At 46.5% G+C, this 18,950-nt stretch overlaps 1 protein-coding gene across 2 annotated transcripts in view; it reads right to left on the minus strand.

The window, feature by feature from the left end:
• Positions 1-13,859, minus strand: part of HDAC2 (histone deacetylase 2) — a 62,354-nt gene extending 48,495 nt beyond the window's left edge. Inside the window, exon 1 of one of the 2 annotated variants that reach the window (XM_038397045.2) lies at positions 13,602-13,859. In XM_038397045.2, coding sequence (XP_038252973.1) covers positions 13,602-13,704 — 103 coding nt within the window. In that variant the 5' untranslated portion in view covers positions 13,705-13,859. Of the gene's footprint in view, positions 1-13,207 lie in introns of both variants that reach the window. The other variant, XM_038397046.2, reaches the window with a different exon arrangement.
• Between the last annotated feature and the right edge of the window lie 5,091 nt (positions 13,860-18,950).

The following is an 18,950-nucleotide window of genomic DNA, read 5'->3' on the forward strand; positions in this document are numbered from 1 at the left end:
GTAGGACATAAACCCTAGGGTTCAGGCATGTAGAGCACTCTACTTGCTTAAGTCATGTATAAATATCGGTGTAGACTACGAGACATGAACTAAGTGAGCGTTCACTGTCTGTACTCTACATGCCACTGTATGCGTTGATGTACATACAGACAAGTACGCAGATATTGGGATGGCTAGGTGAACTGCCTAAGTGTGTTACTACCATATTGATGACACAACCATGTACCACAGGATTATGCTAGCAAGAGCCCCCAGGGAAAACAAACAGTTGCACATCACAACCCTATAGGTTGGGGATCAGCAAACTTTGGCACATGGCCCGTCCGGGAAATCCTCTGGCAGGCCATGAGGGTTTGTTTACCTGCAGCGTCGGGCGGTTCGCAGATCCCATTGGCTGTGGTTCACCGTTCCAGGCCAACGGGGGCTGGGAGAAGCAGCGTGGGCCAAGGGATGTGCTGGCCATCGCTTCCCGCAGCCTTCACCGGTCTGGAACGGTGAACCGTGGCCAGTGGGAGCTGTAATCGGCCAAACCTGTGGACGCAGCAGGAAAACAAACCGTCCCGGCCCGCCAGTGTATTTCTGACGGGCCACGTGCCAAAGGTTGCCAATCCCTGCTATAGGTTGTCTGAGAAGACTGAACATAATCACCTTAAAGTAAACCATTCCACTTATACTAGGTCCTACAACTAAGCAGCATATCATAATTAGTGTCAAAGTCTACCAATAACAATGCAATATGATTTTAATAAAAAAAGTTAGTAACTATAATTTTTCCAATGGTAAGAGGTCAACCACCACTGCAATCATATCCAGGCCTGAAGCTTGACTGGGTTATAAGATACTTTAGACAGTAGTATGTTGCTGGAGTTGGCTAACACACCTTACTAAATGTTACCATATTTAGTAATTAGGCAAACGTGCTCCAGAGCAATATATGCTGCTGAAAGTATAGGTGGAAGACACAAGCTGGTAAGCATTTAGTTTTATGAAACTACTACTGAACACTAAATCATAAGGCTTTGGGCCAGAAATACAGTCTGGCACTTAAGGAGCCAAATAATTGCACAATAAAGCCTTTGAATAGTATATTTTCTCCAGATGTTAAAAGAAATGCATTTTGGAATGTTATTTTTGCTTAATAAAAAGAGTTTACATTTCCTACCAATCTTCTAACTTATCATTTCGGAGATGAGTAGGGCAGTGTTTAAAATAGAGACTGAATGACTGATTTTTCTCCTCAAAAGGTTAATGGATAAAGAGAAACAGAATTAAAAGCATTCCATGTCATTGAGTAAAATTAAGTATTTTTTTACTCAGTCCACCTATTTTTTTTTTTTTAAAAGCCTCTGTAACAAAATCTTTTAAATATATTTTCAGTGTTCAAGTCCTTCTGAGAAGGATGTGTTTAAGAAAGCTGAGATATTTCAGAAACGCACAACACCTCGGCAAGCAGAAATAGCTTTTGATCACACATCTCCCTTCATGAAACTTAGGGCTTGGCTACACTTGCGAGTTACAGAGCATTAAAGCAGTCCCAGGCACCCTTATGACGCATCCACTCTGGCAAGGCACATAGAGCGCCCGGACTCCGCAGCTGGAGCGCTCCTGGTACTCCACCTTGACGAGAAGCAGAACGCTTCATGTGCCCTGGCTGGAGCACCACCACGCCAGTGTGGACGCCCTGCTCTGTTAATGCCCTCTGATTGGCCTCCAGAAGTGTCCCACAATGCCTGTTCTAGCCACTCTGGTCATCACTTTGAACTCTACTGCCCTGCTGTTAGGTGATCAACCATCAGACCCACCCTTTAAATTCTCTGGAAATTTTGAAAATCCCCTTCCTGTTTTCTCGCCAGGCATGGAACGCTCTCAGCGAATCTTTCCAGGCGACCATGCCTCCACGCGCCAGGCGATCCCCAGTATGGAGCAATGGCGAGATGCTGGACCTCATCAGCGTTAGTGGGGAGGAAGCTGTCCAGTCCCAGCTGTGCTCCAGCCACAGGAATTACAATACCTTCGGGCAGATATCAAGTGACATGATGGAAAGGAGCCATGACCGGGATGCACTGCAGTGCAGGGTTAAAGTGAAGGAGCTGTGGAATGCCTAACACAAAGCCTGCATGGCAAACTGCCGTTCCGGTGCTGCCCCCGCGACCTGCCGTTTCTACAAAGAGCTAGACGCAATACTTGGGGGCGACCCCACCTCCACTCTGAGTACCACCATGGACACTTCAGAGCCCAGTTCAACAAGGCAGGAGGAGGAGGAAAGCAGAAGCAAGGGTGTTGAGGAGGAGGGGGACAGCCTGACATATCTAGATGCACGTAGCCAGGAGCTGTTCTCAAGCTAAGAGGAAAGTAGCTAGTCACAGCAGTCGGTGCTTCGGGGAGAATAAACACCAGAGGAGGTGCCTGATAAGTGGCTTTTATTTTGGGAAGGAAGTTGTTCGGTGTGGGTTCTTGGGGCGAGGAGGGTTAGGGCTGCATGCATGCCTAGATGCGGAATAGGGCGTTGATGTGCTCTCTCACATCACGGTAATCTGCCTCAGTGATCTCTTCAAAGGTCTCAGGCAGAAGCTGTGCAATCCGCTTGTGCAGGTTCCTTGGCAGAGCTACTGTGCTCCTTTTCCCAGTAAGGCTAACATGTCTGTGACCACTGCTACACACAGGCAAGCTACATATGAACCAAGGCGGAAGCCACATTGTAGTAGAAGACCCTCCCTTCCTTCCCAAGACACCCTTAGCAGCGAGATCTCTTCCAGGACAAACTCCTGTGGAAAATGTGGGGATAGTGTTGAGTATAGGGGCCCCCTGCAACTGTTGGCTCTCCCCAAGTCACAGAACCCCAGAGGACAGTACGGCCGTAAAACAATCGGTCCCCCTTGCTCCTGTGCTTACTCACTATTTTGGGGCTCCTGTGGATTATGTGCGCTTGCTTTGGGACGGGCAAATTCTGCTATTGTGTAGACCGTGCTTGTCTACTTTAAGTACGGCTGAATCATTGCTCTGTCTGGTGTGAACAATGCTGCCTCTGTTAAATCTTGCATTTTGTCTTTACATATCTCAGCCATCCTTGTTATCACCGGTTGAAAGATTCCAAAGAATTAGGAAGCAGCCACGTAGAAGCAAAGAGGACATGCTGCATGAAGTAATGCAGCAGTCCCTTAATGAAAATCAAAAAGCGCAAGAGTGACAGGAGAGTGAAAGGAGGGTCCGCCAGCAGAATGCAAATTACCAGCACCAAAGCACGGAGAGGCTGCTAAGCATTATGGAGCGCCAAGCGGACTTGATACAGGTGCTCGTAGCAATGCAGGTGGAGCACTTCTGCGCCCCCTCGCAGCCCTTGTCCCAAAACTCTTTCCCTTGTGCCTCCATGTCATCTCCAACCCACTTTCCTCAACATCCGGGTTCTTACCACCACCAGCTGCCAACACCTGTGGCTTCATCACCCAGCCCTGCGAACTACGATCCTTACCCACTGCACTCAATCCCCATCACCATGCATTTTAGCTGGCCAGAAGTGCAGCACTTATTGCACAGCACTCCAGATAGGAAGGCTGAATATGATAACAGGACATATGCAGATCTGTGATTGTACTGTTCCCACCCCACCCCCTTGCCCTTCTGTTTCCCAAGCAGTTGTGTTTCTTTTCAATAAATGGATTTTTTGGCTTTGAAAACATTCTTTATTATTGCATTAAGTAAAAGATACCTTAGCCCAGGAAAGAAACAGACATTGCATGTCAGTGTAGCAAACGCAGATTCCTACTAACATTGGAACCACTGTACTTCAGTCCCATGCATGGCACCAGGCATTATTGGTGGCTTTCAGCTTCAAATTGCTCCCACAAGGCATCCCTAATCCTTGCAGCACCGCACTGGGCCCATTAAGAGCCTTGCTCTCTGGCTGTTCAAATTCAGCCTTCAGGCATTCAACCTCAGAGATCCATGCCTGAGTGAATCTTTCACCCTTCCCTTCACAAATGTTACGGAGGGTACAGCACGCGGATATAAGTGTGGGGATGTTGTCATTGACTAGGTCCAGTTTCCCCTACAGACAGCGCCAGCAGCCCTTTCAGTGGCCAAAAGCACACTCCACAGTCATTCTGCACTGACTCAGCCTGTTGTTGAACTGCTCCTTGCTGCTGTCAAGGCTCCCTGTGTAGGATTTCATGAGCCACAGCATTCAAGGGTAAGCGGGGTCTCCAAGGATCACAATGGGCATTTCGACTTCCCCTATGGTGATCTTCTGGTCTGGGAAGAAAGACCCAACTTACAGCTTCCAGAACAGGCCTGTGTTCCAAAAGATGTGTGCGTCATGCATCTTTCTGGACCAGCCTGTGTCAGTGAAACACTCACGGTGATCCACAAGCGCCAGGAGAACCATAGAGAAATAGCCCTTCCGATTAACTTTCTCGGAGGCTAGGTGGGCTGGTGCCAGAATTGGAACATGCATCCCATCTATCGCCCCTCCACAGTTAGAGAAACTCATTTGTGCAAAGCCAGACACAATGTCATGCACGTTAACCAGAGTCATGGTTCTTCTAAGAAGGATGCGATTAATGGCACTGCAAACTTGCATCAACATGATTCCAACGGTCAACTTTCCCACTTCAAACTGGTTAGCGACTGATCAGTAGCTGTCTGGAGTTGCCAGCTTCCAGACTGCAATAGCCAACCCACTTCTCCACCAGCAGGGCAGCTCTCAATCTTGTGTCCTTGCGCCACAGGGTAGAGGAGAGCTCACCACACAGTCCCATGAAAGTGGCTTTTCTCATTCGAAAGTTCTGCAGCCACTGCTCGTCATCCCAGATTTTCATGACGATGTGATCCCACCACTCAGTGCTTGTTTCCCAAGCCCAAAAGTGGCATTCCACGGTGGTGAGCATGTCTGTGAATGCCACAAGCAAACTCATGTCATATGCCTTATGCGAGTTGACATCATTAGACTCCTCACTGTCCGTTTGTAACTTAAGGAGTAACTCAACTGCCATTCGTGACATGCGGGTGAGACCCATCAGCATATTCCTCAGCAGTTCGGGATCCAGTCCCGCAGACTGAAAGGGAAGACAGAGCACGCAGTACAAAAAAATGTTGAAAAATGGCACCAAATGTGGACGGAAGAACAGGGATTGCTGGATGCGAAGCAGTGCATCACGGGGCGCTGGGACAGGATCCAGAATGCCTCGCACCCCCTGTCCCCTTCCCACAAGCCACAGCGCCAGAATGGTAAGAGGTGCTCTGTGGGATAGCTGTCCATAATGCATTGCTCCGAATGCCACTGCAAGTGCTGAAAATGCAGCCACACCAGTGCGCTTGCAGCTGACAGTGTGAATACACTGTAGTGCTTTCCCAGGGTTGGTTTAACTCACAGCACTCTACCTCTGCAAGTGTAGCCAAGCCCTTTGTCCGGATAATTATGTAAGTTTTCATTTTAAAAGCTTGACCTGGTATCCTCCACAGATGTATTCATCACATCTATCAACCTTTACTTTAATTTGTAAGGAAGTCTTCCTTTTCAGGGAAATATTTATAATAAATTTTACAAAGACAGTTTAAGCACCTATATGTGAAATGGAAGCAGTCTGCATGTTTGGCTAATAGGAATAAAATGGCATTTTCCTCTTAGAGGTAAAAGAGCAGCATTAGAAACTATAAGAGGACAAATACCTGAGGCCTTGTCTTCATTTACCACGGCATCTAGAACACAGGCATTACATGTATAGTTCCGTGCCTGCAGTAAAAGCCAGCTGCATGTACACATTTCAGTGACAAGCATGGCTCCATGTGGCAGCAGTGTGAGAGGAGTGTGGAAAGGCTCCAGAGCAGCGAGGAACTGCTCTGGCAGGGGCAGGCAGTAGGACACTATGCTGCTGAAAATAGCAGTATAGAAATGGGAGCCACTGCTTAGGTGTGTAGAGAGAGCGTAAGGTATTTACCTTAACCGTTAGACGTGCAGGGCACTTTACTCACCTAAGGCAGGCCGCACAATCTTCATTGCTATTTATATGCATGATAGCTGGGTGTGAAGTGTCTGTACTCTACATGCTACTGTAAATTTACACATACCTTGATGACTACCCTAAGACCACATATTCTATCACAGCTACTCTGGTGAATTATGAACATTTGATTTTTGCCAGTGTAGGTGAGTCTCTGGTAATATGGAGAGAACTACAGAGGCAAAGGAAAGAGTAAGAAAACCAAGAGGAGAAAAAAAGATAAGTGAAAAAAATTACAGAGACAGTAAAATAAGAGAGAATAGACAAAATAAGATAGCAATTTCTGGGATTAAGGGGCTCAAGGGGAAAATCTACCAGTTTGTCACAAGAGGGTTTTAGCAAAGAAAGATTGGAAGCAATTGCTCTGTAGTCTGTCCGATATCAATTATGTGTTGTCAGGCACTAATAACTGCACCAATGCTGAGACACTGTCGTGCACAAGAGTTCTTCTAAGCATAAACTGCGACAAACCAAACAGAAATTCAAAATTAAGGTTTGTTTTCTGCCCCTGCATTGTGCTCATGTTATGCTATAAAAATGGAATACCAATGGAGATCAGATGTCCTAGCAATGTCTGGGTTTTTTTGGCTTCTCTCACTTTGTCTCACAGCATTAACTGAAATTAAAATATTACAAACTTACAAAGTTACTATATGTATATTGCCACATTCTGATCTCTTAAGTATTTACTTTAAACTGCATATTATACTCACCTACTACAATGTTCTCTTTGCAGTAGATATGGTCCTGAATTTAAAAGAACAGTTAGCAAGAACTAACAGGTGCGCACAGGTTTTGGAGGCTTTTTTAGATTAGCACTTACAGCGAAAGAAAGGGTTAAATATCCTTAGCTCCCCATTAAATTCAATGGGATCTACTATTGTTAACTATAAAAAAAAATTAAGCTTTAAAAAATGTAGCTTGCGTATTCAGTAGCTACGAGCAAGCTTACAAAGCAGCCAAGTGCCTGTAGAAGCACTTGCATAGGCTGCATCTTTAGTAAGCATTTTTACAAAAGTAGCATAAAGTTTCTCAAGTCAGTTCACTAACAAGTCAGTCTTACACTAGTAGGATCAGAGCCAAAGAGTATACCACATTTTGTAAATTAAGCTATATATAAAAAAAGTTATTATGCATGCATATAATCTAGTTTGGCCACTACATTACTATAACATACTTCAAAAGCTTTACACTTGAAGTAACTGTATCTATTTCTAGTCTGTTTTTTCCAAGTGATAATTTACTCCCACACATTCAATTCTATGGTTTCTAGTAAAGTCATTACAAATGTATCTACAAAGCAGTGGATAAATTCATGGTGCAATGTTTGGAAAGGTAGTCAGCCAATCCTAGGATCACAGAATCAAAGAATATCAGAGTTGGAAGGGACCTCAGGAGGTCATCTAGTCCAACCCCCTGCTCAAAGCAGGGCCAATCCCCAATTTTTGCCCCAGATCCCTAAATGGCCCCCTCAAGGATTGAACTCACAACCCTGGGTTTAGCAGGCCAATGCTCAAACCACTGAGCTACCGCTGCCCCCCTGCACATTCACTTCAGTCTTTTCTATTAGTTGTGTCTCAAAGATTTTTCTTAGCTTGTCTTAAGCTTGCCAGCATAGTCACAACTACAATCGAACACCAGCCTAATACCATTACAGGAACACAGCATGGAGGCTGATGTATGGGGTTTCCAGACTATTAGGCACAGGGCTTGGAAACACGTATGAAATAGTTTTCAGTTTTAGAATACTTTACATATACACATAACATGCTGAACTGTGGCTGATTTACATTATAAATATTACTGTATTTAAACAGCATTTGAGCACAGTAGTGCCCTGCCCATAATTCAACGGGTTTAGTCTTGCCTACATGGAACATGTTCCTGCCTAAATCTCTACAATATCAGTGCAGAAGGGACCTTTTAAACATCAATATTAAATTGTGCAAGATACATATAAGAAAATCTAAAAATACTTGCAATATGTTTGCCTACAATATATCAATGACCTGTAAGAAAACAAAATCATTTCTGATAAAGTTTGAAGCTGACAAGAATTGAAGGGGTGGTAAATAGTAAAGAGGACAGGCCACTGACAGACATCGGATTGGGAGGCAAGCCAACAATGTATGTTTTAATATGGCTAAATGTAAATCTAAGTATGGCATATATTCCTTGTTCCTGAGTGTATACAAGATGGGGGACTATTTTAGGAAGCAGCGACTCTGAACATTTTGTGAGAATACTCAGCTGAATGTGCACTCCTAGTGCAACTCTATGGCCAAAAGAGCTAACACAAGTAGGATTAGAGAGTTATTTTACTCTTATATTTGGCACTGGTGTGACAGCTGGAGTACTGCATCCAGTTCTGATGTCTACATTTCAGGAAGGATGTTAATAAATTGGAGAGGGTTCGGAGAAGAGCCAATCATTATAGGATTAGAAAACATACCATACCTACAGTAAGAGACTCAATTAGCTCAATTTATCTAGATTAACAAAGAGAAGGTTAAAGGTTGACTTCATTATAGTCTATAGGTACCTACATGGGAAACAAATATGCTAAAAGGCTCTTCAATCTAGCAAAGATATATCAAGATCCAATGGTTGGAAGTTGAAGCTAGACAAATTAAAAAAAAATAAGATGTGAATTTTTAACAGTAAGGGTAATTAACCATTCAAGAAATACATGTCTGCTGATGTTTTAAAGAAAGTCACACCAGTGAACTGGTGGAAGTCACTTAAGCACTTGGATTCAGAGACTGTTGAAGTGATAATCTCACTTTTAACAACAGTAGCTTCTTCTGCCGGGGTAGAAACAATATTTTCTTCCTTTGGACTAATGCATGCCAAACTGACAAATCGTTTGGGACCTGAAAAAGCATGAAAGCTCGTTTTGCTTTTCCAGATTATGAACAAACAGGAAAATGAAGGTGAAGACTGAGTTATCTGCAGAAGCCAATATTTTAAGTTTCTCATGTTGACCTGGCTGACATAGTGGATTTAATTTTTGTTTTGCTTTCTAAATATTTCATTTAAACTATTTTAGTTAAAAACAAAATAAAAATCAGGTTTGATTTTAAAAGCCTTGAATCTTTAACTAAATTCAAAAATTCGTATGCTTTGTTATAATATTATATGTTTGCTGTTGAAGAAAGAAATCCAGAATACATAATGTTGTTTTAGTTAAATAAAACAATTTAAATGTCTGTCTGATGATATTCTCCTACTAATACAACATGGCAAGAAAATCCTCCAAATATTAATGATTAACCTGTTGAATTGGAAATAGTTCACCTCCCAATGACTTCATAAATATCTGCTTCAATTACCTTTGAAATAAATAAAGTTACCAATCATCCATTTTCTGATAGAGCTGTAAAAGTAATTTGAAAAGTTTTCAAAATAAATCACTTCAAAAATGTATAGTGTGTACCTTCTAAAAATGAAACCTACATCTATCTCTGAGTTATGAAGAATATAATGTATTAAGGTTATAAAAACCATAGACTTCTATGTTCATGATTAAATCTAGTCTTCCTGACTAGTGATTTAAATCAAATTCACCCTGATTAAGACTGGATGTTTTTCTAAACTATTCTCTAGGAATTATTTTGGGGAAGTTCTATGACCTGGATTATTCAGGTCAGACAGCATGATCACCATGGTCCCTTCTTACCTTGTAGTCTATGAATTACTCATCAGCTGCAACTGTGCTAGTTACAGTATTGTTTGAAAACTGTACAGTATGATTCTACAAAACTGTGCTTAACCACTTTAATAGTTCATTGTATCTAAGCACTATTCTAGTCAACGTGAACAAGGACCTAAGAGACATTTGTAAAACAAAATACTATTTTAATATACTACATGTCTACATCACACACTAAGCTCAGGCTCTGACTCAGGTTTGAGCCCTACACACACAAATCAATCTGACTCAGATCAGCAAGCACTCAGGACCATGCTGGGGTGAGTCAGAGCCCAAGTGTCACCGTGTTTTCAGTGTGGATGAAGCTGAAGCGTCAGAACCAAGTCTGAAGGTCTGCATAGGGCAGTATGGACACGTTAGCATGGCTGTGAGATCCAGGTCCAGCAACTGTCAGTCCAGGTTTACAATATAATGGATATGCTTAAACACAGGCTTGGGAACACTGAACAAGAACAGGTCCCACAGACCTGAGTTTACAATGCAGCGTGAACATACCCTTAAAGCCGACACACATCAATTCTGAAGGCTGGCAATAGAATGCATTTAATCTAAAAATAACCTCATGGGTTCATGTGTTTATCTCAGCATTTCTATATCATACTTGCTCAGTTCAAGTAAAATAATGTTCCCTTCATTGCAGTTAGCCTATGATTTGAAAGTCAAGCTAGGATTCTTTCTAGCTCAACACATCACCACCACCAGCAATAAAAAATCTGCAACATGCACTTCGTTAATAACTCTGTTACAAGCATAAACTGGAGTAAAATCAAGCTAGTGAACATACCCTTGTTCTCCCATTGCTGAGTTTTGCAGAACTAACAAGACTTAAAGGTACCAAAACAGTCAATAAGACAAACATGTTAATCTCAATACATACAGTAAGCAGATTTGCAGAGTGAAATGCTGATTTGATAGAGTAAGTTCTCTCTGCCAATAACCATACTAAAATTACTACAAAGCCGGGAAAGTACTAGATTACATCTTAAAACACACTACATTGAATTAGTGTGCCTCTTTTATACTGTAATTTTTAGTGTACACTTCTTGACGTCTACATATTTCCAAAGAAACAAAGTGAAAATTCAAATCAAAACTTGAATGAAGGAGTCATGTTTCTATACAAAAGTCTTCGACACAACGGCAAAGAAATCTTTAATAAACTCCAGCTTGATGTCCTCAGCTACATGTAAGTTTGCATCCACCCACAGATGTACTTCCATATCTTTTGTAGTATTTTCATATTACAACTTTCATATCATTTAAGGTTGTGAGCCCTTTTCCCTTTACATACAGTAGGAGGAACATTTACAAACCTCTGTGGGTACAACACAGCATAGAAATTAGAAGAAATGCTGAATGAACTGTAAATGGATTAGGAACTTTTCCCAGCGGTATCAGAATTAGTTTTTAAATTTTCTCTGATGAACTTTGCTAATTTCTAGGTAGGCAGTTTTGATCTATTACATTTGGAAAGAATCTAAAATAACTACTGACTTTGGCACTTCATTCAATATTGGTTTCAGGTTTAAAAAAAAAGTCTTCTGAAACATTCTAACCCAGATGAATACTAGGAATATTGATGAACACAGTAGACAATGGGAAAGATGCTCTCACACAGCAGGAGAAATGTTAAATAATTAGGAGTCTGAACAGTCATGAAGGAAAATACTGAGTCTCCAACTGACCATAAGAACATCCATTTTCACGGAAATCTGAGGTGGCTGAGACCAATTTGATCACTAGTTCATCATCCTGCCAACACAGAACTGTTCCTTAACCCAGTGCTTTTTTCGTCCTCCTCCCCCATGTAGTTTTTCAGCTGTGTAGGGATCCAAGCAATGGTGCTTACAATTCTTAGGCTACTATTAAAATGCCAGAGTATTGCACTCTAGTGAAATGGTATACTAATCAAGTAGATTTTGCTTTTTCTGATACAGTGCACAACCGTATACCTACCTTTTTAGTTGCAAGACAGGCAAATATAAACAGAAATATCAGTGCAATCTTCCCTTGAGCAAGACTAACAGTGCCTACTCTTCTTCCAGAGAAAGGTCAGATCCCAGTTTCAGCAAAATTCTCCTTAATAGGGGCCTCTTTTCCCCCTTATGCTGAACAAAGAAGCAGAGTGAAGGACAAAGAGAAGGGGGCGGCAACCACACAACTCTGCCTAGCTTGGCAGCATGTTAGAAACCCTGACTAGGCCCCCACAAATCTGCCATTTTTCTGAATAGACAAGATAGGTGAAGAAATGTCTTTTATTGGACCAACTTCTACTAATGAGAGAGAGCTTTTGAGCCACACAGAGCTCTTCTTCAGGTCTGGGATTTCTGATCAGCCCATCTACCACAGCAGCAGCACCTCCGGCATCATCCTAGGCTGGAGAATTTGCTCTCCCTATCTCAAATTATGACAATGCATGTAATAGGAACTGCAAAGCAGTCTCATCACTTTCTTCTTCACTATGTCTAACACCAAAATCCCCCATCCATGCCACCCTTTCTCAACTAAGAGTAAGACTTACCCCATGAATCTTTATTTATGCAAAAAGAAAAGGAGTACCGGTGGCACCTTAGAGACTAACAAATTTATTAGAGCATAAGCTTTCGTGAGCTACAGCTCACTTCATCGGATGCATCCGATGAAGTGAGCTGTAGCTCACGAAAGCTTATGCTCTAATAAATTTGTTAGTCTCTAAGGTGCCACCGGTACTCCTTTTCTTTTTGCGAATACAGACTAACACGGCTGCTACTCTGAAACCTTTATTTATGCAGAAATTTAGCCTCAAGCAAGTAATCTGACCAGTAACTTTAGCCTCACGCTGTGAGCAGAAAGCCAGAGAGCAAAGGGAACTTTCCTGCTTTGTGTATTTGGGGGGGGGGGGGCGGCGGGATGGGAGACAGGGAAGTTTCCACCTTAGGGCGTGCTGCAAATACCTGAAACGCAATGCAAAGCAACCCAAATTTCCAACACGGCTTAGCTATGTGTTATTGGTCAGATAAGCCACAAGACGTAGTTTGCGGATTTGAGGAGGAACCCCGAGCCAAGATGCGCAGACACAGTCCGCAAACTGTCCCGCGCTGCACTGTGCGTTGCCCCGGCCGGGAGGCGGCCAAAACACAAGGGGCCGCCGCGCCGGTTCATCGCCCTCAGCCACCCGCTTCTCCGCAAGAGACACGGAGGCTCCGCAGCTGCTACGCCAGGCGGTAAGAGCGTCGCCTTGATAACGGGGTTTGCGAGCGGCCCCAGCAGCCCGCCGCCGCCGTCCAGCCCCAGCCTTGCCTGGAACCAGACACCCCGCGCCGGGGACGGTGGGGGGCCGGCGGCGCGGGAGAGCTCCCGGGGGCTGCGATCGAGACGCAGGAGCCCGGGCGGGCGCGAGGGTGGGGGGAGGGGAGCCGGGGAACTCGGGTTCTGCGTCCCTCAGCTCGTGGCCCCGCCGCTCCCCCCCGCCCCCGCCCCCGCCCCCGGCCCCGGCCCCGGCCCCGGCCCCGCCGCTCACCGTCATAGTAATAACAGACTTTCTTCTTGCCGCCGCCCTGACTGTACGCCATGGGGCCACCGGGAGGCCGAGGCTGAGGCCGAGCCGGGCGGGAGGGAGCTGAGCGAGCGTGAACTCGCGACGCCGGGGGCAGCGGCAGTAGCCACGCAACGCCCCGACCATCAACGGCGGGGAAGGGGGACGCGCCCACTCTGCGGCCGAGCCGGGGGGGGAGGGGGAGGGGGAGGGGGAGGAGGCGAAGCGAGCGTCCCTCCGCCCCGCGTCCCTCGCTCCGTTCGCCCGCCGCCCTCCAGCGCTGGACGCGGAGCCGCGCGGAGAGCCCCCCCACTCTGGCCCCAGCGGGAGGCGGTGGAAGGCGCCCCCGTTACAGAGGAAATGGGTGTGGGGCCCTCACCCTCAGCGTTACAGAGTGGTACCGCCCGCCTGCCTGCGCGAGGTAGCGGGCGGTGCGCGCTCTCCCCCTCCCCACAATGAGGACAGCCTCTGCTCCGGCGCATGCGCGGAGCCTTCCCCCCTACGCCCGTCTCGCGTCGCGTGCTGCCGGAGGAGGCGGGGGCGGGGGCTGCGCATCCCCGCCGGCTTCCCCGTCCGACCCGCCGTCCCCGCGGGAAGACGCCAGCCAGCTGCCGCCGCGCTCGGAGCTCCGCAGCCAGCGGCCCTTGGGGGCGGGGCCCCAGCCGCCCCCCCCCCCCCGGGGTGCAGGTGGCCCCGCGAGACAGAGCTGCTGGAACAATGTGCTACACGGGCTGGGGTCCAGCTCCCTGCCTACCCCGCGCTGGCCACCTCTTGAGATCTGGGCTGGCAGCAAAACACAGCCCCTGGGTTCGGACGGGGTGAAGCTGGGCTGCCCCCGGGACGGTGTGTCAAGGCCAAACGCCAAAGATTTCAGGCCTGGGCAGGGGGCCTGTAGCCTGAGCTCCGCCTCCCAGTGCTGAGGTCTTCAGGCATCGGCTTTGGACCTGGGCGGTGGGGCTTGGGCTTCAGGCCTAGGCCCCAGCAAGTCTAATGCCAGCCTGGTGACCCCATTCAAATGGGCTCATGATCCACCTGTGGGGTCCTAAGCCACAGTTTGAGAACTGCTGCACTGGGGATCCCCAACGCTTGCTATCTCCAAAACAGCTGTGCATGCACCACTGTATTTACTTCAGGTGATGTGTTGTACAGATTGGTCATGAAGTCTGGCAAAAGGTTTACAGCTGTGCCCCAGGCACCGACTTTCCAATGGGTTTGGGAGTGCTCAACCCCACCTCTTTCCATCCCCAGGTCCACCCCACCCCTTCTCCCAAGGCCCCCCTCTTTCTACCCCCAAGCACACCATGTCCTCGCTCCTCCCCCTTTCCCCCCCAGAGCCTCCTGCATGCCACAAAACAGCTGATTGCGGCCCGTGAGACGGGGAAGCACTGATCAGTGGGAAGAGGCGAGCTGATACGGGGGTTCCCCATGGGTGCTACAGGACTGGAGCATGCACAGAGTTGGCACCTATGATCTATGCTCAACTTTACTCACATTGCCTTAGTGTGTAACATCAGCCATCAATAGATTGATATATATATATATATATATATACACAAGTGGCAAAGGATACTCTAGGGAATTAACAAAGAGAGAAAATAAAATAAAAATCTCAGTATAGGTTTTACTTCAGTGACAGTTGCAAGTAGTATCTGCAGTGTCCTTCTCCAAAATGCATGAGTGGTTCTTTTCTTTTCATGAATTCATAATAACAGTATAGTTCAAAACACTTCAATTTCAACATGTGAATATTTTTCATTTTCACGTATGTCACTATTTTGCATGTTTTCCAGCAAGAATAATTACTCGTGAGGGTGCCCTACTTATACCATGCTACATGAAATTACATGTGATGATTTTACATCAGAAAGCATTAAGGCGTTCTTTCATTCAGAGTAGTGTATTAGCTAACATTTTTCCAGGAATGCTAACTGCACGTAGGCAGAGGGGTTCTTTATGCTTTTCCATTCAGAGTGCATTTAATGCTATCACAAAGGCTGTACGATATGATAATTATAATTATTGACACTCCTGTTATTCCCATGTAAGGGCATATAAATGTCTCTTATACCTAGGAAAAACACAATGCCTACTTGTTGTATGCACAGTAGGCATGATTTTACAAAGTAAAACATGTTGCACAGCCAAGATCAAAACAGAGCCACATTTTCCATTTCTGGAGCTTTGTGATCAACTTGCCCCAGCCCTCCAGTGACAGGGCACACAGTAGGATGGCTATAGAGGTCCAAAAGCGGGTTGCTATAGCCATCTAGAAGCTTACCACTCCAAAGCGCTACAGATCTCTTGCTAACCAGCTTGGTGTTGGCAAGTTGAGGGTGGGGGCTGTGGTGGTGGGAGTTTCTGAGGTGTTCAGGCATGTGATTTACCCAAAGGTGGTGAGCATAGACAATGTCCCTGAAATAACTGATGGTTTTGAAAAAAGAAAAGGAATACTTGTGGCACCTTAGAGACTAACAAATTTATTAGAGCATAAGCTTTCGTGAGCTACAGCTCACTTCATCGGATGAAGTGAGCTGTAGCTCACGAAAGCTTATGCTCTAATAAATTTGTTAGTCTCTAAGGTGCCACAAGTACTCCTTTTCTTTTTGCGAATACAGACTAACACGGCTGCTACTCTGAAACCTGTGATGGTTTTGAGTGAATGGAGTTTCTTACTGTACCAGGGCCATGGATATAGGACTCATTTCCTGGACTGAGAGTTAAGCAGAGTGTACAGCCTTCACACATAATGCTAAGATGAAATTTACCAGTGATATTATTTAAAAATTGCAGACCACTTTAGCTTGGGGGGATGCAGTTGCTGTGGTTTACTATCCATGGTTTCTCAATCTTTTCAGGCATTCCTCATGCTGGAGGACATAACAATCCTGGAGGTTCCTGACTGCAAAGGGACATAGGGCAATCCACCCGTGTATATCAAAGATGTTTTCAAGCTTATGGTAACTGAACAACACATCTGCAATTGTAATGGGCTGGTGACTTACAGATGGAGGCCTGGAAGATATGCCTTTCCCCGAAATGTTACTACCCATCTGGAATGCCTACTCTGGGAAAAGATTTGCAACTATCAGAACCCAGCATTGGATCAAAATTCATGGGCGGATTAACAGGGTGTAGTGCTAGCATCCACATGGCTTACTGCCTCCCTGTAAACTGCTGAAGACTCTCTGCGTTCATACAGTTACCCGGGTGCAGCTATGTCTTATGACAGTGGTCTCCAAACTTTTTGGCTTGCGCACCCCAGGGTGAAGACCGAAAGACCCGCCACAGACGCGCCGCCGACTGAAGAAGACTGGAAGACCAGCCGCAGGTGCGCCGCCAATGGAAGAAGAATGGAAGACTTACCGCAGGCAGGCTGCCAGAGGGGAACACCAGCTGTGGACGTGCAGAGCTGCTGCCGAAGAAAAAAAACGGCGGAGTGCTGTCCGGCGGCACTCCTGGTGCTGCACATCCCCTGGGATCATCTCGCACACCCCCTAGGGGGTGCGCACCCCAGTTTGGAGACCACTGGCTTATGATACCACCTGCTCACACTATATCTACCTATGGACCACAAACAAACACACAGGACAATGCAGACTCTCAGAGAACTGCACAGCCATCACCGCCCCCTTCCCCCTTTGCCAGCACATTTCTGGACTGCATACAACCCGCCCCTGCCATATTTCAGACTGTGATTTCCCCCTCCCCCATACGGTTTACAGGTAGCTAGTTACTCTGTAGCTTAATCAATTTGTACAGTGCAGCTTTCTATAAGAGAAAGCAATATAAAAATTCTTACTTTTAACAGCAAAGCACATCTTTATAAGAATGTGAGAGTATCTAATAAAAATTTCATTGTATTTGCTTGTTTAAATGCTGCTTGTGCTTCCCGGTTTCTATTTTGAATGCTAAATGGTGTTGGGGTTGGGTGGGAGATGCCAAGGTACTAGCATGCATTCTGCCATGAGTGGCTACACGCTGCTATAGTGGCATGTAAACAAAATTGCATTGAGTCATAAATAGGAAATCCCTCCTATTCGTGTATTAATAAGAGTGGCCATGGAGCCAGAAACTTATCAGACTCCAGGACTACTTCTGATTCTTCTCTTTCTCCTGCTGGTTCTGTGGTGGGCTTCTCTTCAAGAGGGGGATAGTCAACAAACAGCTCCTCCATGTATGGACCCAGGATGTGGTGCAACTGCTCCAGTGCAAGTGCTCCAAAGCCTCTTTGGTCTCTGGCATCAGCACCAGTCACTTTGCTAGCCTGATCCAGCAGCTGATGGCTCCACGGTGGTGTATTAGATTTGTGAGTTAGAAGGTCACCTTCCTGGTTGATAAGGCTATTGTGAACTGCTGTTGGCTCACTACTAAGTGCAGTACCCAGCACCCGGGCAAAGTCCAAGTAAAAGAGGCACGATGACTGAGAGTTCCAAGAGGTGCAGTTCTCATCCCTGGCTTTCCGATTGTCACTCTTGAGCCATGTGACATGGTGCTAAGCAGAAAACTGCTTAGCCAACCCTCTATCACTCCAGCTCCAATTAATGGTAGATGAGGACCTATAAGGACGAGGACCCTGGGAGAAAATCCTGACTGGGAAGGGTCCGGAGAAAAAGCGGGAGACCAGCCAGGGAGCTCCCACTGGGACCAGGCAACTCATCTGCTGGCAACTCATCTGCACGGCGAGTGGAGCATAAAAAGCAGGTCTGCCCAGATATGGACTGCAGCTTTACAGAATTTTGCAGGTGGACCAACTCTGGAGGGCAGGGGAAGGGACGGAAACTGTCCACCATTCCTGTGAGGGTGGGGAGGAGACTCCAGCAGGGTCTGGTGGACTCAGCCTTGGCCTGCTCTCTTGTAAGGAGGGGGCTGGTGAAGCTGCAGTGGATAATCCCTGGGACCAAAATAAATCTGGAATGTATCCATGGGGATGAGAGGCAGTGCCCAATGGCCCAGGTACCCCTTGAGATTTGGGACCAGTTCCATTGGAAATGGGTCGGGTTGGTAAATGGCCTGCTGTACCCAGTGGTGGTGGGCACCAGTTGGGACCCCTGCCCAAGAAGGAAAGGAGATTGGGCAAGGAGGCTCAAGGTGAGAGGAGGGAGAGACCCGTTGAGGAAGGGGGAAGAGCCTGAGTCAGGAAGGATGGGAGAAGGGAAAGGAGAAAGAAGTTGGGGGGATGAGGGGGAGTATCTGCCCCTGGGCTCTCAGCAGAGCCAGTGGACCCAACAGAACTCTCTGTAGGCAGACCCCTGGAAGACGAGGCCTGAATCCTGCTTGACGGGTCTGGGGAATTGGAGGTCCTGGGTGCCCAGGAGGAAGCTGGGGCTAATCCTGAATCCCTGACAGAGGTGAAGGGGGGGAAAAAAGGGGGGCACACCCAGGGGTATGATTGGTGTGGTGACCTCTGGATAGAAGCAGCGCTATTGGGTGGCCCACCACCCCACGCAATGTGGTTTCTGTGGGTGGAGGATGGCTGAACCCTGCAAGGAAGCCCCAGCAGGTCACCCAAAAGAGGAAGGACTCCCCAGTAGGACCCCGCCCATTAGAGGGAGGAGGGGACCTGTACAGTTGAACCGGGTGGTTCGGGGAGGCATGTGACAGGGTGCTAAGCAGAAAACTGCTTAGCCAACCTTCTGACACTCCAGCTCCAGTTAAGGGAGGTAAATTGGAGCTGGGTAGACTACCTGACCCTGATTGGGGAAGCTTGAACAGCTGCTGCCTCATCAGG

This window comes from Dermochelys coriacea, chromosome 3 (genome assembly GCF_009764565.3).
Source record: "Dermochelys coriacea isolate rDerCor1 chromosome 3, rDerCor1.pri.v4, whole genome shotgun sequence".
Classification (NCBI taxonomy): domain Eukaryota; kingdom Metazoa; phylum Chordata; order Testudines; family Dermochelyidae; genus Dermochelys; species Dermochelys coriacea.